General features: G+C 31.7%; 3 protein-coding genes across 3 annotated transcripts; all 3 read right to left on the reverse strand.

The window, feature by feature from the left end:
- Positions 1 to 680: 680 nt before the first annotated feature.
- LOC114417392 lies at positions 681 to 7,090 on the reverse strand. Its single transcript, XM_028382572.1, has 7 exons — positions 7,003 to 7,090; positions 4,697 to 4,884; positions 4,389 to 4,534; positions 3,619 to 3,709; positions 2,576 to 3,100; positions 1,891 to 2,225; positions 681 to 1,185 (listed from the first exon to the last, which is right to left on the reverse strand). The coding sequence occupies exons 2-7, from the start codon at positions 4,842 to 4,844 to the stop codon at positions 1,027 to 1,029; spliced, it is 1,404 nt and encodes a 467-aa protein (XP_028238373.1). The 5' UTR covers positions 4,845 to 4,884; positions 7,003 to 7,090; the 3' UTR covers positions 681 to 1,026.
- Positions 7,091 to 12,994: 5,904 nt separating this feature from the next.
- On the reverse strand, positions 12,995 to 20,585 carry LOC114417393 (serrate RNA effector molecule-like). Its single transcript, XM_028382573.1, has 12 exons — positions 20,069 to 20,585; positions 18,451 to 18,575; positions 17,929 to 17,980; positions 16,172 to 16,246; positions 16,000 to 16,074; positions 15,838 to 15,885; positions 15,597 to 15,665; positions 14,704 to 15,498; positions 14,567 to 14,612; positions 13,961 to 14,208; positions 13,678 to 13,860; positions 12,995 to 13,342 (listed from the first exon to the last, which is right to left on the reverse strand). Exons 1-12 carry the CDS (start codon positions 20,434 to 20,436, stop codon positions 13,282 to 13,284), a joined length of 2,145 nt encoding a protein of 714 aa, XP_028238374.1. The 5' UTR covers positions 20,437 to 20,585; the 3' UTR covers positions 12,995 to 13,281.
- Positions 20,586 to 22,074: 1,489 nt separating this feature from the next.
- Positions 22,075 to 25,086, reverse strand: LOC114417394. The gene is made up of 4 exons (XM_028382574.1): positions 24,885 to 25,086; positions 24,124 to 24,217; positions 23,901 to 24,005; positions 22,075 to 22,537 (listed from the first exon to the last, which is right to left on the reverse strand). Exons 1-4 carry the CDS (start codon positions 25,064 to 25,066, stop codon positions 22,268 to 22,270), a joined length of 651 nt encoding a protein of 216 aa, XP_028238375.1. The 5' UTR covers positions 25,067 to 25,086; the 3' UTR covers positions 22,075 to 22,267.
- Between the last annotated feature and the right edge of the window lie 683 nt (positions 25,087 to 25,769).

The raw sequence follows: 25,769 nt of genomic DNA on the forward strand, positions 1-25,769 counted from the left end.
AGTCAACTAAGTAGTTGTCAACCAAACTAGAGAAAAATACGTTAGATATTCAAACCCACTTGCATCAAATTTTTAATAATCATGTGCCCTGTATACACACATATGTCATTTTTAGTATCGATCTTGAGTCTTTCATTAAAGTTTGGTTCACAATTCAGAAAATAAACCAATTCACCATCTTAGTATAAAAAACAGTTATATATATATATATATATATATATTAGCTCTGGTTAATTATTGTAATCACATTAGATTTTCATAAAAAATTAGGTTTACATCAAATGAACATACTTTTTAACATTTAAATTTCAAAACAACCAATATTTAATAAATATTCAAATAACTTTTTTTCTTATATGAACAGTAAAATGAAGGGAAAAACATCGAGAGAACTCAAATTTGAATGTATTAATTAAAACTAAGTATATGTATCATTACAATATACCATACAAAAACAGTCGCATAGATACGGTTACTTAATAAAACAATGTTATACATAAAGACTTTTTGTTTATTAATTACGTGAATGATAAGAATCTTGATGCTGGCGTTCCCATTACATGAGTGAAACAAGAATTTTATTTCTTAAAGAATCCTGAATACCTAAAAGAAAATAGCGTACCATTCACTTAAGACTAAAAATCATAATAATAATCTAAATGATAAACATGACCCAAATCATACATGGTAGCAACTGGCAACATGCATTAACAAAAGCCAAAACTTGAAACTGAATTATAACACTGTTTATGTACAATTTTTTTTCCTTTTATATGCATGCTATTTGGCTACAATAGAATCATAGCCATTTGTAAATAATAATATTCACCAAAAACTTAAATAAAATGTTTTAAAAGAACTAGCATCTATGTAACTAAAAGATAAAACAAAAACCCTAACTAGGTAATAACATTCTCTCTATGAAAATTGGGTAGGTAGGGCTATTGAAAGGAGATCTAGAATCCTAAAGATTAAGTTATTATCTACTGCTTCCAAGAAGGGCAAGGGGGAGCACAAAGTGCAAAATTAAGTCCTTGCTCCAAATTTTTCTGCAATAAGGGGACGAACATCTTCCACATCAACCAGTTTCTCCAGAAAAGGCAGCAAAGACATCAGAGCAGAGTCAGTGGGGTCGTCATACCAACTTTTGATGGGAATCCCGTTGTTAACTTGAAACCTGAATACCTGAGTCATGAAAAACACGTTTTGAAGTTTCAAGTGATCATCATAAACCATTGAAAACAAAACAACCAAACATACAAAAAGAACTGTTTCTAGAACTGTTCCGTTTCTTGAACTGAATAGTTCTAGAAACGCTAGTAATACACTTTCTAATACACTTATTTGACTAAAATTTATTGAAAATCACAAAATTTTGTGAGTTTAACCTCACTAATGATTTTATAATTTAATTTATAATAAATTTTAACTAATAGTAAACATTGTTAGAGAAGTTGACTGTGTTGTTAACACTCTTCTTTGGGAAATAATCCCGATATAAACCCAAGAAAGTACTTTCCAAAAAAGGAAGATAATCTATTGGAGCTTCATGAATATTTAAAAGAAAATGAAAATTAATGATATCAATGAGGCTTCTTTTAAGAAATTCCAAAGTGCAGTACATTCTTTTGAACATGCTTTTTATTAATCGGTGAACTTTATGTGGATATCATTGAATAAAAATGGGACCACATTCTATTTAGTAGGATCAACATAAAATTCACCCAAATAATAAGATTGCATGCAAAATATTGTATTAAAAAGGGTGATGCTAATAAGCAAATTTAGTAGTATTCCTACAATACAGTACTTGATATAACACCATAAATATTGTTTCATGGAAGAAATAATGAACTGAAAACCTGTAACAAAAGACCAAGGAAATAATACCTCTGGAGTGTTGTCGATGATGCATACTTTTGCGAGGTCAATTCCAAGAACAGTCAAATCCTTGACGCAGCAGCGATCTTTCCAGGTGCATGATTCTCGGCACACTCGTCGAGAAAAAAACTTCTTATCAGGATCAAGAACATCTAGCAATGTTTCAGCATACATGCGTTTACTAGCTGTGAAAATGATGATTTCAAACATCTCCGATACTTTTGCCAAAAATTCTTGGAGGAAGGGCCTCTTCCGTACATATACAGTCCTCTCCCTGTCCGTGATCATCTTAAATGTGAAGTCAGCACCGTCACATTGCTCCATGGAAGAATGGATCAGTGTTTCTGTGGAGGAGTATATAACAAGGTTCAAAGTCAAAGAAATCATAAAAAAATTGTTCAGAAAACTAATTGGAACAATCACAAGGATTTCTCTTATTTATCCTATACTCAAATGTTGGATGACAAAATATATGCTACAAAGTAAACTGCAAGAAGTAACTTTGGAGTTGGTTCATCTTTAATAGAAATGACAGCTGTACTAATAAAATATATATAAAACATTGCCCCGTAGGAAAAAGCAATCTTTACATTTTTCTGGTAGTGAAGCACATTGTTCATGATATAATCCCAGAAAAGTTTCCCATTGAATAGGTCAGTATCCATACGAGTAAGCATAGATGAAAGAAAATTACCATCCAAATCAAGGGCAAGGGTAACCTTCTTCCTTTTGCTTGTTTCATCAATTAGTAATGCAGGCAATGAGTTAGCATCATCTGCTAAGTCTAAAACCCCCTTAATGAATGTCTCTTGATCCCAATAATCAACTCTGTCTGAAGAAATCTCACTGGAGCTGACAGTAAGTTCTTCAGTAAATGCAATGGCCTGATGGCACATGAGATGATTAACCCATGAAGAATCAAACATCTGTTGAAACCCTTCAGAGGATCCTCCAAAAGTAAAATCTGCTGCTCCTATTGTCTCCTCGAGAGTGGGATACTCCATATTTTCCTCAGTGCCATCGTTTGTAAAATTGATCCCAGGAAATAGAAGATCAGAAAGGTTATAACAGCTTTGACTGTTATCAAATGAACTTAGCTCATCAATAATGGGAAACCCAGTTTCATATGCAGAGGAGTCTAGGTCGCACATTTGGAAACTGCTGAAGAAATTGTCATCCACATCCAGCTGAGGTTCCCATGTGAATTGTTCACTAATAACTGGAATGAGATGAAGGGGAATTAATAATAATAGTTACAATTATAGTAGTATCAGAAAAGGATATGCTAGAATTATATTAATGCAGCCGTTTAACATTTGCATTGGTTAGGTTCTAAGTTCAATATAACTGCATAAAACTAGGTCACTGCATTTTGAAAGTTCACAAGTCCTAAATTCTTTAAGAACAATTACTAATCTCAGAAATTATTGGTGGGAGCCAAAAAAAATCTTTGCTTTGTCCTAATTATGGTGTTTTGGCTATTGGTTCTTTCCAGAGAGCTTGTTTGTTAGCAAAGGAAAGGATTGGATAGCCTTATCAGAATGATGTGTTTACCTTTGTCAATTTATATCTCAAATTTTGTATTGGTTATTTCCAAAGAGCTTATTATCTTTTGGTTTCACCAGGGCAATGCTTCATCCTCAACTTTTGTATTGTCCATTGGTTCTTTTATCTAGTATATTTATTATCTCAAAAAGAAAAAACAATATTTTAACTAGTATGATTTCAAATGGATACCTGTTTCAAATTGCTGACACTGGTCATAATTAGGCCCATTATAAGGAGAAATTGCTTCTGAATCTGAGGAAAGAAAAGATGACAAAGAATCCTGCCATAAACAAACCATCATATAAGTAATGTCAGCCAAAGAGAGTATTCATACTTTGAATTTTTTTCATATATATAAGGATATAAGAAGTAGCCAAACTACATTGCAAAGAACCAATATATTCATTGAATAGAAAACTCTTGAGGCTCACAAATCAATAAAAAATTTAGTGGTTTATAATCTCCAATTGGTACAATAGAATCATAGATTATATTTTTTTCATATATAAAAGGATATAAGAAGTAGCCAAACTACATTGCAAAGATCCAATATTCATTGAATAGAAAACTCTTGAGGCTCACAAATCAATAAAAAATTTAGTGGTTTATAATCACCAATTGGTACAATAGAATCATAGATTATATTTCCACAGTGGATAAAATAAGAAAATACTTCAATCTAGCTATCCCAACTGCAACTCCCAAACTAATATTTCAATTTTCAAAACAAAAGTGAAGGTGCAAAATATTTTTATGGCTTACACATAAACAATTGTAATTCAAGGATATGATTTAATATTTTGAGCAAAAGCAGTGTAATCGGATGCAACACTCAGACATAGTTAAACACGAGCAGTACACAATATCTTAGGTTACTAAGGATAGTATAATCCAGAAAGCTAGATATATAAGTAAATAAAAGACCATATCAAAACTTGCATATCGAAACTGAGTCTTACCCTTGCTACTACTGAATCTGTACATCCACTGAATGAAATCTCAGTCTGCCCCATTGAATCTGTACATCCATTGAATGAAATATCAGTCTGCCCCATGTCTCCTTTATTGTCAAGATCCATGGAATATTCTTCATTTTTGCAAAAATCTACACCAAACATGTTCAATTTAATAATGAGAGAAGTTGATTGCACCATATGTTCTAAATTGAATGCCAAAAGATTTCAAGGAAAAAACTGCATCAATGCTATAATAGTTTGTATTTAGTTATTTTTTGTCCTTTCAATCTGTTGAGGGTGTTAAGGCTTACCATTTTGAGATGTTAGGCTGGAGATAGCTAAACTTGCCATTTCATTAGTTGCTCTGACAGCAGTGGATTTAGATATTTTATTTGATTTCTGAGACACATGGGGATAGTTCCCATCTTTTTTGCAAGTTGTAATTGTCTTCGCCTTCATTTTAGCAGCTGGCACTGAATCTGGACTTCCGAAGCATAGTCTAAAATAGAATTCATGCAATTGAAATTTCTTATTTTCATTTAACTCAGAAACAAAAACAAAATGCAGGTCAAACAACATACGGATAAAATGAAATTCAAAATGGATCATAGGAGAATATACTAAATTGCATCAGCATTCATGCTTTTCTATATTAGCATACAGTAGTAAGTTAACTTCCAAAATCTATAAGTAATACACTTCTATAATCATAAAGAACTAATAGGTTTTTCCAACTATATGACTCACATGAAGGTTTTAAAGGCTTAATCTAGTATACAATGGCATGCACAGAAATTGTCCAAACACCCCACACCCCAATTCCCTAGTTAGCAGCTCAGTTAGCAAGAGCTAAGGATGTGCATTGAGAGCACTACTTCAATTCCTATGGATGCCCTCTTCATCCTAATTTACCCCCATCCCTCAATTCAATTAGGTCCACCCAGTGTCCAGAAAAAAATTTACAAGCTCACAAGTTTCCCATGGGAAATTTGGACTTCAGGAAAAAATTTAAAAACTAAAACAGATGTATAATAAGAGGAAAAAATATTGCTATTGTTAAGAAATAGGCCTATGTTAAGAAGAAGAAAGTACAATAAGGGATGTCTTTATTATTATTAATTTTTTTTTTTTAAAAGAAATTATTAAAGAGAAAAGACTTTTAAAACTAAAAAGAATCAAAATAAATCACTTAAATTAAAACACATTGTCACTACAGCTCTCTTTGGCAAAATTAGCAGATAACATATAGCTGTCAGTGAACGGGCTCATAACAGATAAAAAAAATATGCTAATATCTTTTATATATAAATTATATTTATACATACATTTAATATTTATCGTAGCTACAATTAATAAATATATTAAATGTATAGCTTGCTAACATATTATTTCTAAAACATATGGATGTATACCAGATTATACTCGTTTTTTAGAAGGAATACTTTAACACCTATAGTACTCTTTCTGAAAAGAAAGGAATTGAGTGTAGGTCAGCAAATCCTTGTGGGATTATACTCGTTTGTTTCTAGAAGGAGTACTTCAGCAGTTAAAGTGCAACAACTTACTATCGTACTCCTAAAAAAAGAAAAAGAATGTGAGAGAGTATGTTGGCGAATCCCAAAATTTAAATATTTAATTCACTTTAAATTAAATGACAACCCAAAAAAATTAAATGCACTTTTAAATAATCATTTAACGAAAACTCATCTTTTTATATAAATTTAATGAAAATTCATCAGGAAAATGAAAATACAACCAAGAAATACACACATACATACAAGTGCCAGCAGTAACAGTGGTAAACCAAACCCAGGAACAAGCACCCACAGTAAAACAAAAACAATCTCAAATTCGTTAAGAAACTGAAATCGTGTAACGAAGAAAATCCCCAAAGAATGGCCACAATGATGAAGGTGGTGGTCACGAACAAAACCCAATAGAAAAAAAAATCACGCGAGATTGCGTTTATTTTATTTTGTTCTCTGTTTTCCACTTGAACAAGGCACATCACACAACCCACCCCAATTTGACACATCAAGAAAAGAAAGAAACAATTGAATAATTGAATCTGTTTCATTAACGGTTTTTTGGATTCAACCCAGGACAAGTCTTCCAAATACCTTAAACCCAAAGGAAAATTAATTCAAAAAACAAAACAGAAAGACAAAAAACCTTAATTTTTGCATTTAGGATAAGCTGAATCACAAGCCACAACAACGACATCGACCACGATGAAAGAAGAACCCAATTCGCATAACAAAATCAAAACCAATCACATCCAGAGAAAAAGAGAGACTTTAATTTTCTCTTTTTCGATAATTTTAAACAAAACAAAATACAAGAACGGAGTATTGTAAGCGATGGAGTGGAAGAACCCAATTCACAAAACAAAATAAAAACAAAACAACTGGAACCTCATTAAAAAAAACAACAACCCAGAAAGATATAAACCTTAATCTCAAATCAGAAGAACCCAATTCACATGAAAAATAAAAAAAACAAAGCAGCTAGAACCGCATTAGGCAAACCCACAATTCAAACAACTTCAACCAGAAAAAGAAAATAGTAAAAAAAATAAAATAAAAAATGAAAACGCACCTATGATTTTCTCTCTCACCTTTCCCTCTCTCTTTCTCTCTCTTCTCTCTTACTTTCTCTTTCTAGCACACAGAGAAGTGAGTCAGAGAAACGAAAAGGGGTCAACGGGGGGATATCGTTGTTTGTGTGAGAGAATCTGCTTATATATTCGAGTTTGAAAAACAAAAAGGAGGATCACAGTGGACGGCCACGATTGGATGTGGCTTTGAGGATCTGACGGTGGAAAGGCTGACACGTGGGGTATCGAAAGCACACAGCTCTGAAACTCATGCTGGAGCTCGAATGGCGGCGCCAAGTGGATGGGCCTTACACTTGCTAGGCCCAATACACATTGCTTCAAGCCTTTAAATATTTTCCTTTTCTAACGGTGCTTTAAGAATTGAGAAACTACGTAGACACAAATTTTTACAACTAATAAAATAAAATAAATTCAAAAAATCAGAATATCAAATAAAATTCAATTTTATAATCTTTCTATTTTATTTTATAATCTTCTTTTTTATTTTTATTTTTTGCTAAATTGCATTCAAATTAAAATATATAAAGGATTATAATTCGAATTTAGAAAATATAATTTAAATTTCAAAATAATATATTTTTTGGTGGTGTAAAATTTGAGTATTTTATTTAAAATAATAACTTTATTAATGTAAATAAAACAAGTTGTTTTTAAACAATCGTAAGACTTTGTTGCCGTTGAATTTATAGTTTTAATTTTTAGTATAAAATTTTAATTAGGATTGATAAATATTACTGCAATATTAATATTCATTTGTATTTATAAAAGAAAGACATATTCAGTTTATACAATATATCAAAAATTTAAAATTAAAATCAAACTATAGTTATAATTAATAATTTTAAAAAAGAAAAATTATAAATGAAAGGTTAAAATTAAGAAAAAAATCCTCAGTATGAAATCGTATTCTATCTAAGGTGTAGCGTGTTTTATCTTTTGACTTTTTGTTTATAATTTTTCCTTTTAAATATTATTAATTAATTATAATTATAAATAGAAAATTTTCCGCTTCACTTTTTCAAACATGCTGTTACAGATATTTTTTATCCATTTTTGCATCTTATGTACTTCATAAAATCAAATTTCTATGAATTTTTTTTGGACATAATTTCAACATTAATCCGTTTCCATGAATATTATATATTAACAAAAATTACTTTAAAGAAAGCTTTATTTCAATATATTGTCATTATAATTAATTTATTTAAATTAGGTGTTTAATTGTTTCTATAATTTAAATTATGTATTATTTTATAATGTTATATCTGTGTACGTGATTAAACTTTCTCCTGTCATAAGAAATAAAACATTACTAATATAATTTATAAAATATTTTTGGCATATTTTTATATTGGAAAATTTTATTATGAAGAACAAAATTTTGTAGGTTTTATTTTTTTATTTAAGAAATTTCGCTTATAATCTATATCTTTGATTCAGCAAAAAATCAGAAACAAGATTAGAGAAAAAATATCAAATTTAATTTTACTTGATATTCTGATTTTTTATTTATTTTATTTTATTAATTGAATGATGTATTAAATTTGTGTCTACCTAAGAATTTTTGTTCCGTGTGACTTAATTATACATATGTTTTCTTGATAATTCAATTAGGTCCTTTTAAAAAAGAATCAAATTCTCTTATTTAAATTACTAGTGTATGTCATATACTTTTTTGCCAGCTCCATTAGTTTGGTATGAAAGTTACACATGTGATCCACCCGCATGAACATTTATAGACTATCATTGTGGAGCCGCCACAAGCTCGAGGTTGATGGTGGCTTGTGTACTGCGATGATATTTGGATAAGGATATAAGTGATTATGGGTCATTTATAAATTTAAAAATTTAAATTGAATAATTTTTGTTTTTCTGTCAAATTTAAGCTAAATCAATCAAACTCGTTAAGTTTTTGGTTAGACATAGATTTTAATATCTGAATTTATTGACCTGTTGACTCGTTAATTCATATTAAATTATTATTATTACATGTAATATATAAATATATTTTTAAAAAATAAAAATAAAATAATATTAACTATTAATTACATAGATTTATCAACTTAAATTGAGTAAGCATCAATACATCCTTAATTTTAAGATCAAAGCGATAAAAGTTTTATTGATTGAAGCTACTTTAGATAGACTTCTAAAAATATTTCAGATTTATTTACAAAGAGTAAACCTCATAATATCTCATTGATTTTGATAGAAAAAAATGTTTGAAATTCATCCTCACATGCTTATTGAAACTTCTTATCTCGAATATGATATGTTTAATTTTTCATCTCCCATGTATAGATAGATAGAAGTCATTGTGGAATGGAGTGCATTTTGACAACATCACAAACTTTTCTTTTTAATAAAATACATAAAAAGAAACAATTGTGTTTGATTCAAAATAGCTTATAAAAAAATAGAAGAGACAAAATTAAATGTTTTATCTGTTTACCCAATCTAATTCAAACCGTTTATAAATGGATTATATTTAATTTTTTTCTTGAAAAATCAACTCAAACCAAATCGTTTAAATTTAATTGAATTGGTTTAGAGATTTAATCAAATTCAATCCAATTCAATCAACTTACACCCGTATGTTTGGATTTGATTTAAGATAAGTGTTTATTTCATATTTATTATTAAAAAATTATATTAAAATCAAAAATATATTTTTAACTATTTATAATTAAAAAATGAAATTCAAATTAGAGATAAAAAAATAATTCCTTAAAAAATACTCTAATTTAATGAGTATTTATACAAGAAAAGGTTATGTACGAATAGTATAAAAAAATTTATATAATCATCCAATTATAATATATTATATATAATAAATTTGTTAATTTTTAAAATAATTTAATCAATAATTTTTATAATTTATTAAAAATAATTTTATATTATCAGGTGCATTATCCTTTAAATTCTTTGTTTTAAAAAAGTTCATACGATGTCGTTGTCAGCCTCTGCACTTTCTTATAACATCACTTTTGAAGGAAAGTGACGTGATAATTTGTAAGAATATGATTCGTTGTCGGTGTAAAGTACTTATACACATACGGTGTATAAACATTTTTCTGTTTAAAAAATTAAAACGCGTATAAGTTTTCTTTTTATGCAGTACGTATATAAGCTGAATAGTCTAATGTTATATTTTTACATTCACTTATAAAGCATATCATAACGTTATAAATAATATTTTCATGTATATTGTTTGAATAAGGAATTTTAGTTTTTGAAAACTTAGTGATTATATTAAAATATTTAAAACATCAAGGCGTGTTTGGTAGAAATTAAGAATAAGATAAGATTACTATTTAATATTTGTTGTGACTTCTGATGGGAATGCAGTTTGTGGTGGTGTTCTTCGAGACCATTAGGCGTAGTAGTTTTGGCAAGTGGTCTATTTCTCAAGCTGAGTTATGGGCCAATTAACTGTATGCTCTATAAAATTAATGGGTGTTACTAGGTGCACCTAACGCTTAACGTGAAAAGGTAAAATATCCCTGTGTATTTTTAAAAATATATTTTTGCACCTAGTTTATTCAGGTTGATCCGCATATGCAATGAGTTGATCCACATAGGTTTTAGTTGATCTACAGTTGATATAGATGATCTGCAAGCTTCTTACGGATCAAGTTGATCCGCAAGTAGATTTTTAAGACTTATGGATCAAGTTGATCCGTAAGTCTTGTACGATCAAGTTGATTCGTAAGTTGATTTTTAAGACTTATGGATCAACTTGATTCGTAAAGGGAGAAAGAAGGTAGAGTAATTTTGCCATTTTTAAAGAATGTTGGGTGCACCAGCAATGATGTTGGGATCACCTATTAACACTCAAAATTAAAATATTGAATCTGATTCATGAGCCAGCTTAGTGAAGAGGGTTCACAATGTTAAGTGTTGAGTCTAATTCCAATTAAGCAAGCAATTCGATTCATTAATTGAAGAAGGTTGCCCCCAAAATCATTATTGTTATCAGTTGGTGAAGCTGATAAAAGATTACATAGTTGGGGGAGGAGCTCTCTCTTGGGCTTATGTTAGTAGAGAAGCCAATCAAGTTGATAGAGATGAGAATACTTTTTATGTCATTCCTTAGTCTTTTAGCTCTTTTGTTCAAGCTTATGTAACTTCTATTTCTTTTCTGAAAAGTTTTTAATAAAGCTTAATAGGGGCATTTTGCCGCTCCCATTCAAAAAAAATACTGATAATTTTTTTTTAAAAAAAAAGTTACTGAAATTCAAGTTAGAAGTAAAGATAAAAATAGTATAATCAAAGAAATAAGTTGTTAATGATATCATCTATACAAATAAAGATTAAAAGAATGACTTTAGATGATTAATGGAAAAAATTGAGATAAATGTTAAATCAAAATAAATTTAAAATTAAAATTAAGAAATATATTTGAAAGGAATAAAAAATAAAATTAAATACTCAATATTTAGGAATAATGTAAGACGCATGACTGAATAAGAATGAGAACTTCTAGAATTCAGGCTTAGGGCTTAATTCCACCCGAAAAAATTAGCTTGTGGAATAAGGATTGTTCATGATTTATAAGTTATATTTATGTTACATTTCTAGTCAGTGAGACATTTTGACCTGATAGAATTTAGGATAGATTTTTATAAAGTTAGCTTGCAAGATGAGGACGATTCAAACTTTATTTATCTAAAACATATTTATAGACGTTAAAAAAATTTAATTTAATTGGTTAAACATGATATTTGAATTATTATAAATCCCCTAACATTTGATTTCCACCAAAAGTCAAAGTTTTAGTATATTTTTAGATAATATTGGACTTCAACCCACTAAGAGTCCAAGTTGTAGTGGTTCCATTCTACAACATTTCACTTAGCTTTTCCAAACAACACTTCAGTATAGATAGCTCTTTCTAAGACACTTGCAAGATTGGAATTAAGGCGATATTCCCACTAAAGTAATTCTTAAAAGTTAAAAGTACTTCTTTAAAGAAAGGCATTTAAAAACATTATTATTTAGCAATAGCTTTTTAAAACATTCTTATTTAAAATGAGGATTCAATATTATAATGAGAGAGAGATTTTCTAATATATTTTCTTAACTTATAATTGCCTGATCTTTTTATATTTTAATTTAGGAAAAAAGAGACACTATGTGTCTTTCTCTATGTTTTAAATAAATAAATAAGGTAATATAAGTTAAATAATAATATGTATTTTGTTAGACGTAAGTTGATTGAAAGGAGCAGCTATAAGGATAAAAAAATGATTTAAAAAGGAAGTTATAAGGATAACATGAGATCAGAAATGTATATACCAAAGCTTCATATTCCTTTTATATATATAATATAGGTATAGATGAAAAATATTTTTAATATTTCTTCTTGAATTTTATATATTACTTTATTTTCTGAATTGTAAAGATTACAAAAAAAAAAAACTAAAAGATTAAAGACATAATTAATATTGAATATTTTACAATAAATCTTAATATATATATATATATATATATATATATATATATATATATATATATATATATATATATTTGAGAAATACTAATATTCATTGTGCATTAGCATTCAAAACCAAAAAAAGTTGAACCAAAAACCCATTAATTCTTTTATTACTCAATTTATTTTAAGGATATTATCAGACTTCATTATTTTAAATTGGTCTTCCATTATCATTAATAGGAAGAAACATAAAATCAGCATTCAAATATGCTAAAGACGGGTTGTGAAATCAGCTCAATTCTTGGAGGGGAAGAGCTATATCAGGACAGGCTGTGGCACAAGCTGTTCCTACATACACTAACTCCTCATTCCTTGTGTGATGAATTCATTCTAGTGGTAAGCGAAACAGCATGGTTATCATGGGATCACAGCCTAAAGTTGATGGAGGAATGGGATTCAGAGACATGTATGGCTTTAATCTCGCATTAGAATAGAATATTTTTAATCTACCAAATTACTTTTCCCTCGCTTGATGCAAAATGCATCATTTCTAGATTATAATGCAATCATCAGCTAACATTATTTTTTAAAATTATCCTTGTATCAGAAAAATAACTGAAGTCTACAAATCGTATCTCTAGTACAACATCAAAGTCAACACGATACATCCCTCGGCTCAAATTTCACCATATTGAAAGGGAAAAAAAAAGAGATTCTCAAAACAAATTCACAAAATAAATGAAGCCTAACCCCATTAAGGCTAGACTGCAGCTCTCGTCAAGAAAGCGTAATAGGAGGCATGCCACCCAAACCAATCTCATTGAAATTAGTGGAATTCACACCTACAAGCTCCTATAGTCTATCACAGTGACTTCGTCTTCTGGGGCATCTAGATCTTCATAACTGCACCACCATTAACAAAATTAGTAAATGTTTCATATTTTTCAAATGCTACTAGTTATTTTGTTACATGGAAAATCCTTCAGAACTTCAATAAAATTTCCAGGGAATAAAAGCAAAGGAAAAAATAAAAGGAACTTATTTGAATATATAAGGGAAGAATAAGTTGAGTACTGAATATAGTGAAGCAGTCTTGGACCAGGTAAAGAGGGCATAGAAAGTTGAAAGTTAGGATGCAGATTGAAGTCTAAAGATCATACATGAACATGGAAGAGATAGTATTACGATTTAGGATCCAGCAAGGGAAAATCTGAACAAAGGTCCTACAGAATGATTACCTTCGCATCCGTCGAGGATCAGGTCTAAAGGATGGAGGAACAGCAATTATAGGTGCTGGTCCACCCATATGAGGACCAGATCGCATCTTCCTTCCCGAGGCATCGAATGATGTAGGTCCTCCTTGCTCCCTGAACATCTGCATTGCAACTTCTGGTGGAGCAGGGACAAAGGGTCCCAAAGGCCTGTAGGGATGCAAATTATATAAGCACCAACCAAAACTCAATTAAAGAAACAAGGTGGATCAGATTTGGTAGATGGAGAAGAATGGAAAGGGAAACTAACCCAGCACCAGGTACAGGCATCAAAACTGGTGGAGGGGGCATATCTGAGGTAAATGCAGGTACACCAGGCCCTCCATATGCATCATACATTGCTTCATCATGGTTTCCCATCTGCCTTTCATGGGATGGGGAACCATCAGGCCTATCTCCATTCATTCTGTCACTTCTGTCCTGGTCTCGCCGGTTACCACGGTCATCCTTCAATCGGCCCTCTAAACCTCCTAATCTTCGCTTTAGAGGTCTATCCTTCTACAGACAGAACAAAAAAGGACTGAGCATTTGAAAATCAAACTATACCGACATTGTGCAGAAATACATTGCTATGCTAAGGCCATAATACATCAGGCTACTTGCCCCATAGACAGAGCAGCACACATTCAAAGGGAAATGCAAAATACTTGACTGATTCCACAAGCAGTACAGACCCCATCTGCAATGTTACTGAAATGCCACGATTCAGATAAACAACTACTAAAACCTGGACCAAAATGTTTCCAAAATATGCATGATGCAATAATAAAGATCGTTCTATCAAGTCATGAATCATTATTAGTAATATTTTCCTTCTAGGTATATAAGTGCATGGTAAATAAAATAACTAGTCTACCTGAGGTTGCTGCATGACAGGCATTCCACCAGGAGCATCAGGATCACTGCAATGATAGTAAGGGCACTGTAAGTGATATGGGCACCCACACCAGCAATACTAACCACTAAATAAAAGAAGCTTTAATTGATACTTACTTCATGTAATTTTGAAAATAAAGATCCTCGCGCATTTTGGATGTTAGTTCCATCACAATCTCAGGGTGTTTTAGCTTCAAATGTTTGTGCACAAATTCAGCTGCATGAAAAAGCTTTGTGCAGCCCTTAGCTCCACAACCATACTTCCACCCATATTTCTCATCCCTAATTTTCCTAACATGTGGATCCAACACATCAGTTGCTGCAGCATCTATCTTCTCCTTGGCAGTCATCACTTCCAATGGATCCTGGCCATTCAACCTTCCGTGCCAAAATGAATCAAGTTTCTTCTCCCAGTCAGAACCAGATTTACTTGTTTCTTCATGCCCTGCTCCTTCTGGCCTCACATGCCTAAAACCCTTGGCCTCATTAGTCTCAACCATACCATAATAATCAACACCATGTATCCGCCAAAGATACGTAATAAGTGTGTCAAGTAGCTCAACACCCTCTAAGCCCTTAACAGATGTTAAGCCACGGATAATTACTATGGGGCCCACAGATCCACTGTGAGCCTTATCATCATTTTTATTATGGTCACTGGTGCATAAAATATTATCTTCAATACCCTTTTCCCTGTCAAGCTTACGAACAACAGCCTGAGCCTGTTGAATATCTGCTTGTATCCGTCTAGGTTCAGAACTGATAGGGTGAGCTTTTGGAGCAGCTGAGAAATCATTATCTTTATTAGGTCCCCTAACATGTCTTCTTCGTTTACCATCTGTTTCTTCCTCAGAATTAGGTTCACTGGCTTGCCCTGATTTACCGGATGAAGTGGAGTTCAAACCAGGATTTCTGCATTGATTGAAAATTCACATGATACAAAAAATATTGACAGCATAAGGAAGAAGAGCAGGCAAATGCACAGACAGCGTGAAGGAGCAAGAACATACAGGTCTAATGTTCCACTTTGCAAATCAAGCAAAAAATCCTTTGCAAGCCGTCGAGCATTTTCATTCCTCCTAAAAGATGATGTGCAGAGAGGATCAATTACAATTATATATTTTAATCAAAACATTAATTTACCATCCTATCTAACAACCACCCAAGTAAAAATACTGGTATATGATCCATCAACATAAAGAGGACACTCTACTCGGTTTTTCATTAGACTGCAAGATCTGAAAAACTCACCTTTCAATTACTGTTAGTAAATTTGTTGGGTGATATTTATCTTTTAACCTACATCAAAAAATAAATCAAATAAAGGAAGGATCACAAGATTGCACGTACTTGAAACAAGACAATAACTCAAGAATCAAATAAATTTTGGCAGTGGAAAAAGAAAATCAATACCACTCCTCATCCTTGTGAGCATTAAAATAAGCCCGCTTTTGTGTAGAAATATACTCTGATTTGTACTCTTGATACCTAGAAAAATAAATTAAGCATATCATTAGTATCCAATAAGTTATTCTGAATTTAGAGCTTAGGCACAATGAAAAGGATACTGTTTTCCAACATTTACCTACGCTCAGCTTCAGCTGGCAGCACATCATCTTCAAGCTCCTGAATGAATTGTTTATAGGACATCAACCCCTCTCTGAAATAATTCACAAGTATCTGAAATGTTAACAGACTTCCGCCAAAAAATATGTTGTCAAATAGAGAAAATAAAGGCAATACATGAATCAGCAACAACATTATCAACATTTTAAAGAGAAACTTCCATAACTACCCTTCAGGAGAATATAAAGGAAGAATGAAAATATATAATAAATTTATACATGATTTTTTTTCTATTTACTAATAACACTCAAGTGAAAGATACACTTGGGTATAGATTCTATAGAAATTTTACAAAATTTGAAGCAAGCAGTAACAAGCACAAAATACAACTTCTGATAAGGTTGGGAACAAAAGCATAGTAGGAAAGACAAAATAATGAGCCGGTGTTCCAAAAGCTCTTCAGTAGTGGTCAGTAAATGCGTTGCAACGAGACATAGGATAACATAATCTCAAACTTTACCATTGAATTAAAAGTTCTTATACTCATATCTACAAAATATAATATTTATCTAAAATTATTTAATGATCAATTGAAATATACATCAAAATACATTAAAGTTGACGTAATATATAATTTTAAAACATTTAAAACTAATTTTTTTTTATTATAGTAGTTATTCAATTTTGACAAAAAAATGACACGATTAAGCTAATATATAGTTATTCTCAACAGTTGGAAAAATAAAAATACATTCTATATAAAGTTATTGATGGTGCAAGTGTTGATGTAATTTGTAGTGGTATAATTTGATCTATCCATCTATCTATATGTGTGTGTGATGAAAACTTCAGAGAATATAATCAATGAAGGCATTTAGTTTTCTTATCATGGTTTGGCAACTTTCTTTGACATTTTCACTCACTGAATTTCTTTTAATCAGTATCTCAAGACTGATTGTCTTTCATAATGAAAATTGAAACAACAGTCCTGAAGAAACCAATCTTCATCAAAGTACATGAATAGTGTGATAAAGCCCCAACCATCAAAGAACACTCAGGGCCTGTTTGAAAGAGGTGGAAAAGGAAGAAAAGGGAGGGAAAGTGTACTACTTAGTGTAAGCTTTCCCCACTTTACCACTTCTCCCAAGGAGACCCTTAGTGTTCTGAGACAACTATTGTCTCTGTTACTTTCCAGAAATTTACTTGCCACCATGATAGAATACCTTCTTTCTAAACTTTCCATTGGAATAAGGTATCTTCTATTTGAATGTAATCTACTTGCAGGTGATTTTAAACCAGTACTTCAGTCTTTGCAGAGTGCATTTGAATCTGTATTTCAAATGCCTATTTATGGCGAAAGGACAACTGAGGTGCACATAGTGCACATCCTTTTCACACATCAAATTCCTCTAATAATCACATCTCCCAAATTGCTCAACAAATAGTAGCAGAGATCCAGTGCTGTCTTGGCTTTATAAAATCAATGTAGCAAGATGTATCTTCAATTGAAGCTTCCCACTCAGGGTATAAAGTAAACATTTCATCTCAGGTGATATAAAAAATTCTCAACAGCTGAACAGCATAAACCTATAAACCTCATGATTCAATCCTGCAATGTTATAAGAATATATTGGCTCCTTAGCCATATTTCCTTTCTCGAATACCATTCCATTGACAGAAATTCTTGTAGATGTTGCACAAGAAATAGATGAAACAAGGCAGGTATGTTTACTCATACATGGTTCAAAAAGAAAAAAAAAAGAAGTAAAAACTGACCTTTGTGCACCTCCACTTGACAAATCTGCATAACCACGACTATTATCCACATCTGCAAAATGAACCCACAACATAGGAACATATTAACAGTAAGCTGACCTGCTTTATGTAGCTGCTAATGTTTGACAATAGCACAAAAAGAAAACTGAATAAATTAATGTTTGATATTTATATTTGTTGTAATGGAAAAAGTATTATAGACTTTAAAATGTCATCTACACTGATGATGTTGATTCAATAGCACACCTAATGAATAGTCTCCAAAACAACTGTCACATTGTCTGCACTAAGCTTAATGCTCTCAATTTAACTCCCATCACAAGCAATAATAAGCAATGCAAAAACTATGAAATTAAAAAGTGTGAAAAGAAAATTATTTTATTATGTGTAGCTATATTTCAGTACGCAAAGTGGGATGTCATGAGTTTAACTTAGCTCAATTAGAGAATAAAACTGGAATTAAATAAATTTCATTTACACTATGTAAGAAAAACCCACAGTGATTAACAATTATTAACATACCAGAAATCCCATTATGATATCCCCCAGCAGATCGATGTACAAGCCTGCCATAAGATTTCTCATCTGCATAACCAGTCCTTCCACCCGCTCCCCGTTCATAGCCACCAGAATAATCATAACCAAATCTGCTTTAATCATAATGAAGTATATTATTTAAAAAAATCATCAGCATAATGTGTGATACATATCCTAGGGTGATGAGGATGTAAAGCAGCAAGGTTCAAATGTGAGAGAAGAAAATCCTTCTGATGAATTTCCTATAAACCATAAACCATTATTTAATCACATGATAGCATGAATATAACATCACATCACTCAGTCAATATATAACCATTCATCTTTCAGTAGTCATGCTACAATCAGTGGAATTTGTAAGAAATCAGAAAATAAATAAGTTTGAAAGAACACAGTTACATAAATATATGAGGTTGAATAAAACTGTATTAAGAGATACAATTTTGTCTTCACAACTTCTATGACATATTTTGAAGCATTCACAATCACAAAAAGTAAAAAGAAAACAGAAACCATTAAAATAAAATTTGAATAAATCCAGTATTCTAGCAAGGCTTTTTTTTTGTCCAAATACATGATTGGTATAAAATTTATAATTAAAACAGCATAGTTAAAAATGATTTAATTTGGCTGAAAGTTGAAACTGAATGCCAACATCAAAGGATTACAATTTTCTTGAATAAGGTCATAATTCAATAACTGTATGACAGAGACGTCAGTTTAGAAAAGAAATAGAGTGGGATTGATAACAAAAAGAAAAACTGAAAGGAATAACAAAACAGAAAAACCCCTAACATCAAGCCATGGGAAAAGAAAAAGCAACAACAATAAAACATAAGAATTAATGCAAGCAATATTTTTCCACCTCGACCCTAACAAATAAAGAGCAAATTTACTGATCGCCATATCTCTAAACCATTGACAACAAGATCTGATTCTTCTTTTCATAACAATCCAAATATAAACAAATTATGCGTTGTAGAAAATAAATTCCTAGCAAGGTTTCCAAAATCCATGATGTCAGAACTTTCAAACATCCATCAAGACTTCAAAATCCTCATTTTTTTTATTTAACTGGATAAACAGAGATTTTGATGAAAGATATCCATAACACCAAAAGAAGCGGGGGGGAGAGACTGCAGGCAGAAAAAACCCAAGAAAACAGGAATTAAATGAAACAAAGCTGCTTAATCTCAATCTCTCAACAAGTTCCCCTTGTGCCCTAGGCCCAGGCCCATTAAACATCAAACATCCAATCCAACCCCAAAATCCAGTGTTCCGCCAAAGGAACCTGAAGCCCCCAAAGAAAATCAGATAGTTCACTTCCCATCCTACAAAATGCAATTGAAGAAAAACCAGATACACTCCCCAGCCATGACAATTTACACTTTTTCAGCAACGTAACCAAAACAACCAACAACCAACTCAACCTACAATTCCACCACAAAACAGAACACAACATTTCAACTCAAAATCCTAAATTAAATTGAACTACACTAGCATACATAACATAATTCCAAATACTACAAACACAAATTCCACTCCATATACTTCAATCGTACATAACAAATCATCAAAACCAGGACAAAAGCTCGAATCACACCTATCATCGGGTCCATACCCCCCGCCGCGGGGGCTTCCTCTCCGGGATCGCTTGTACGGCGGAGGCGACCGGCGCGAAGGTGGTGGAGGAGAGTATCGTCGGTCACGGTAGCCGGGGCTAGGGCTGCGGCGGCGCTTGAAGTCCCTGTCGCGGTCGTAGTAATCCCGGCTGCGGTTAGGGTGGCGGTCAAAGTCGCGGTCGTCCCTGCGGTCCCGGCGCCGCGGCGGAGGAGGGAGAGGCGGCGGAGGGAGATCGTCGGCGGGGGCGGAGGAAGAGGCGGGTGGCGGAGGAGGAGGTGGAGGAGGAGCGGAAGAGGAGGGAGATTGGTCGAGGGATTCAGGAGGCATGTTGTTGATCACTTCGGCCATGGAAGAGAGAAGAAGAGGGATCGATCGAAAAAGGAGAAAAATCGGGAAATAGAAGTGAAAGAGAGTAAAACCCTAAATCCCAATTCAATTGGGAATGGTTTTAGGTTTGGGTTTGTGTTTTGTCGAGTGTGGTGTGAGTTTTAACTTTTTTTACTTATTTGGGAGAATAAATTGGCACTTCACAGATAAATCAAAATCGGATAACGTTTTCCAGACATGGTTTGGGTTACGTGACCAACAAATTTACCGTCATGTAATTTTTTTTTAATCAACTGATGTAAAATAATTTAATTTAACCGAATATCTTAAATTCGAATCTCATATGTATACAATTACATTAAATATTTAAAATAATTAACGAAATATACATAAAAAAACATGAAAAATAAGTTAACTTACTTAAAGAATTTAAGTTTAGTTTCATCCGAACTAGGTAATTTATTGATATTATAATTTAATTTTAATTCAATTTTATCGTAAAAGATGATAGTGAAAAGGAAAGATGTCAAAGACATGACTTTTCTACTCACTTTATGCAAAAATGATCCGTTTATTTTAGGTTTTAAGAAAGTTATTTTCTTATGAAATCAAATCTAAGAAAATTAATGTACTTGAACATGAGACAATTTTAATTTTTAAAGTGCACTGCGAATAATTATTTTGTTTAATTGATTAAATAAAATTACTTTTGAAATGTAAATAAAATATAATTTATAAAACCCACAGTTAAAATAAACTTTTCTACCAAAAAGGTTTAAATTTTCATCAATCCCAAAATCAAGTCAATCTGTTCAGTGCGTTTGGATACAGTAAAAAAACGCAATGACACCCCTAAAACCACCTAAATTTTTTTACTATCCCACAACAAATGAGTTGTTTCATATTCACCGTGAAAATGAACACAATTTTCCCTCACCTCCCTGCCATACTAAGCATGCTAAAAATAAATTTCATTCACTGTGAATCTAAAACACCATGTGTGCCGTACAAAATTGATTTACACAGTGACCACAGCTTATTAACTTAATAGGCTTAAGTTATAGGTCAATTTTTTTTTATCTTGTACTTTGTTTGGTGGACAAAACACAACACAAGTAAAATAATATTAAATTTACTATAATACCCTCTTCCATATTAATTATTTTTATATAATTCATATAATTATGTATTATCAAATAATATATATCATAAATATATAATAATATAATATAAATATAAAAATATTATTTTAATTAATTTAATTATAATACCCATAAAAAACTTCATAACCATTCACCATTCAAATGGCATCTTCTTCCTTGGGGTAGCAGAGCAACGAGGATGGAATATGAGAAGACCAACGAAGTTAAATAGTGGCACAAAACTACTAGTTATTGTTTAGTATTTGGAACAAAAAGTTATCCCACGGTTTAACTAGTAACAAAAAATTAAGCTTTGGTGCTGTCCATCAGAATTCTTATTGTGTTGTCACATGATCACTTTCAAATCAAACCTGAAACAATTACATTTGTGTTGTCATGTATCATATTTTTTAGCAAATAACTGTTGACGGATCCTTAAAATAATTGGCTCAATCAAGACTTCAACTACCAAAACTGCTTTTTAATAAGAAATGTTGAATTTCTTTTACCATTTTAATTAAAATTGTTGACGACTGGACAAAATTCATGAACTTCATTTTAGGGTGTCTATATACATTCCACGGGTTGCAGACCCATAAAAATATTTGTTAGCACTGGGTGTCTGAACCTATCCATTCACAGGCAAATGATTATATGATCTGAATATGAATTGAAGTCAATAATGTTTTAGTAAATATGCTGGAAAAGAATCACTCTGCTTCAAGGGCAGCAATTTCATATCTGACTTCTTCTAGATGTTCATTAATGGCCATGACAGCATCCTGGACACCTCTAATAGCTTCTTTTAGAGCATTGTCATACTCAGCATCTGCTTCAGCTTCTTCAGTCCCAGAAGCTTCTGTAATCTCCTGAACATGAACGCACTCATGCTCTGCTGGCTTTGTAAATTTGCAATTCTCATGGCTTACCAGACGTTCAGATGGGCGACCGGCTTTCTTTAACACCTGAATGGTGGCAGTCTGTGAAGTATAGTAATTGTCAGCATAGACTACACATTTGAATGACAATTATTTGGGTAGTAGCAAGAAACAGAATAGTGCAATCTAATAGAATACGAGTTCTAGTCATGAAGGCAATTAAGAGCAAGTAGAGAAACTAATTGATATAATGTTATTATACAATCTGTGCAGAATTTTCAAATGGTAAACAACCACAAGTAACAACAACACCCACGGGAGAGAGGGCAAAGAAAATATAATCATTCCATTCAACGAAATTATCAATTCTTATCTTATAGGCTAAGGTTATTGCATTATTTTTATGTATCTAGTGAGAAAGTCATTTTTATGACTGAAAGGAGTAAATATGGTCCATACAACAATAACTTAAAAAAGTCATGAGATGTTTTAAAAAACTCATGATGTACATGTTTTAATCTTAACTATTCATGAAAAGATTTAATAGTCAATATTTATTCCTCTCGCGCTCATAAAAAAGACTCTCTCACTAGATATATCTCTTAGATATAAATACACACATCTATATATGCATGTATGAAACTAATGTGTGCTGAGTAGAATCAGTTGCACATAGAATACTTACTAGATGGAGCTGGATTATGAGCAACTTAAGAAACTTTAAGCCATTCTTATAAACAATTCTTATAAATAACTAAATATTGACTAGCCATTTCAGGTTTAAATTCTTTCTGTTTCTATTATTTTGGTTTTTGGTAAAACTAGTAGGTTTTTAAATATACATGTAGTAGCATGTTCCTGGTGGCCACACTAAAATAGGCTTGAAGAGGTGTTTTCTGAATATGAACCAAGACAGGTTTTAGTTATTAAGTTGGAGAAAGTAATCTAGTCCAGCCAAGAGTGTTACTGAGTGGATAAACTTCAGTTTTGACCTTTTCCTGAAACAGGTAGTTTGAAACTTACATTTGGTATGCCCCAAAAAAGAAAAAGAAAAGAATCCTACATTTAGGTGTATAACTGCATGAACAATTCCAACAAGATCAATTTATTATATCACTACATTTAGTGAATTAAACAGGATTTCTCCACTTAACCTTAATGAAACACTTCAATTCTTCGACAAATTATAACAATAGAAGAATAGCTGGATATACAATGGACAAAGTATCCTCACTTGATATCCAGATAACACACATAGAGCAAATTCAAATAACATATTTCATAGCATGTTTCAGTCACAATGTCTGATAAACAATGCTACCAAGAGCAAAGATATAAAAAGAAAAGTACAAGAAGAAAGATTCATAAAAACAATAAAAGGAATATAAGTTGATGCATCACTACAAACATCGAAATCTGTTTCACTAGAAGAGCTATTCAATTCAAAACTAAACTAGATACATACCAGTTGAAGTTTCTGCTTTTCCTGATCTTGAACAGCTCTAAGGAGCTGCGCTAGATCAACTCGGCAGTAATCAGGGCTTCTAAACAGTGACTCCATTTCAAGGACCTGTGCTAAATCAAAAAAAGGAAAAACAAAAAAAAAAGTTAAACAAAGGCAGTATATGAAACAGAACCACATTTTTTTGAGTTCAAAAAATTGATAATGTTGGGATCATGTGTCAAACTTTTTTCGAGCAATTGTTAAACTCTATTGTGATTTCACTGCAGAGCTGCTTGTAAGCCAATTCCCCTCCAGAGGCCATGTAGTCAGAAAACCCACTGCCAAGTTAGATATATAAAACCAAAGTGTCAAATGTCAAATTCCAATGTAATTAATCTTAGGAAACACTACAATCACAAATTCCAATGTGTTAATCAATTCCTGGAATAGTAACATTGACATCATGAACTTCGAATTTTCATGATAGAAAAATGGTTCATATGTAAAGCATCACTCCTTTTCATATATTCATCCCAAAACTAAAATAAAATTAATCTCCACAGTTTAATTTTTGTCCCGAGTCAATATCAACAAATTAGAAATCACTTCAGATATGAATTTTAAAGTAATTATTGCAAAAAATCAACAATTCTACAGTACATTTCATTTCAATCTACGATCAGATAACAATGCATTCCAATTAAATTCTTAGTTTTCGTAGAGGATTTTTTTATAAAAATAAAAAATAAAAACCATTCTCTTGGTCCATTTCCCTGAATCAATCTCATTAAAATAGTTCTTTCCTTTTTTTTTCTTTTTCTTTTTTTAATCCCTCAAGCTCAAATATGAACCCTAAAGTATTGCTATCCCTAAGTAACGTTTTGATTCAAATACAGTCGCAGATAAGAGATACGATCATAAAGAAGAAGAAAAAATGATTTTGCATATAATTTTGGCGAATCCAAACAAAGCCTTGTAAGTAATTAGTAAGTGTTAACTATTAACCTTTTGAGCTTAGAATATGCTTCGGCCCTGCGTTGCTGAATTTGGAGGAAACCACGAAGCAAAAGAAGAACTTTGGCTGGATCAAGCTCTGTCGACATCGACATCGACATCGATTCCTTTATCGAAACCTTCTTCTCGAAATCAAAATCTTCTTCTTCCATCGCTCGCTCACTCGCCACCATGTTTCCTCACTCATCTCGTTTTCTTCCTTTTATATACGACCCACTGCTGCTGTCGTTTTTACGAAAACGACTTCGTTTTCAATATAGTTTTTTAAAAACAAATAATTATTTTAAAACATGATCCCTTACTCATTGTTCCCTCCCTTTCTTTTTAACTCTGAGATTTTTGAAATATTTTTTTCTTATTTATTTGTCATTTTCAGAGTTCAAGGTGATATAAATTTTTTTCTCTCAAGTATACCTTTCTCTCCATAAATTATTTTTATATATTCCAAAGTTAGATAAGTTGAGATTTAGACTTGTATTAAACAACACTTTGTATCTACTCTCAATACATAAAACTTAATTCCCAATAATAGAAAATTCAATAGTACTTTTTTTTATGAATATCAATCTTTAGTTAAAAGAAAAAGCTTCACGGTGAAATTGAACTACAGATAACATAAGAATGAAAAAAGATACTCCTAACTATATTTGCTTGCAAGAAAGAGTTGAAGATTCCTTTAATAACATTGAAGATGATGATGAATCAAACTTGCAAGATGACAAAATCAAAAAGGAGAAAGTTAAAAGGGGTTTTGATTTAAATGAAAAGGCAGATTGTGGATTTGATTTGAATAAATTTTCAGAAGAAAAAGATTTTGTTAGCAACAGCCCCGTTATCAATACCAGCAACCTGGGCCATAATCATGCAGAACATGCA

The sequence above is a fragment of the Glycine soja genome, chromosome 6 (assembly GCF_004193775.1).
Source record: "Glycine soja cultivar W05 chromosome 6, ASM419377v2, whole genome shotgun sequence".
NCBI lineage: Eukaryota > Viridiplantae > Streptophyta > Magnoliopsida > Fabales > Fabaceae > Glycine > Glycine soja.

Coding starts and splice junctions, on each gene's coding strand:
- LOC114417394 (XM_028382574.1), bottom strand. CDS start 25,066: ATGGTGGCGAGTGAGCGAGCGATGGAAGAAGAAGATTTTGATTTCGAG. Junction 24,218..24,884: donor GCATATTCTAAGCTCAAAAG/GTTAATAGTTAA, acceptor CTAACTTGGCAG/TGGGTTTTCTGACTACATGG. Junction 22,538..23,900: donor AAAAGCAGAAACTTCAACTG/GTATGTATCTAG, acceptor TATACTTCACAG/ACTGCCACCATTCAGGTGTT.
- LOC114417393 (XM_028382573.1), bottom strand. CDS start 20,436: ATGGCCGAAGTGATCAACAACATGCCTCCTGAATCCCTCGACCAATCT. Junction 15,886..15,999: donor GCTCACAAGGATGAGGAGTG/GTATTGATTTTC, acceptor TTTTTGATGTAG/GTTAAAAGATAAATATCACC. Junction 15,666..15,837: donor TTACTAACAGTAATTGAAAG/GTGAGTTTTTCA, acceptor ATCATCTTTTAG/GAGGAATGAAAATGCTCGAC.
- LOC114417392 (XM_028382572.1), bottom strand. CDS start 4,844: ATGAAGGCGAAGACAATTACAACTTGCAAAAAAGATGGGAACTATCCC. Junction 4,535..4,696: donor CAGCCTAACATCTCAAAATG/GTAAGCCTTAAC, acceptor TGTTTGGTGTAG/ATTTTTGCAAAAATGAAGAA. Junction 2,226..2,575: donor CCTTGCCCTTGATTTGGATG/GTAATTTTCTTT, acceptor ACTCCTCCACAG/AAACACTGATCCATTCTTCC.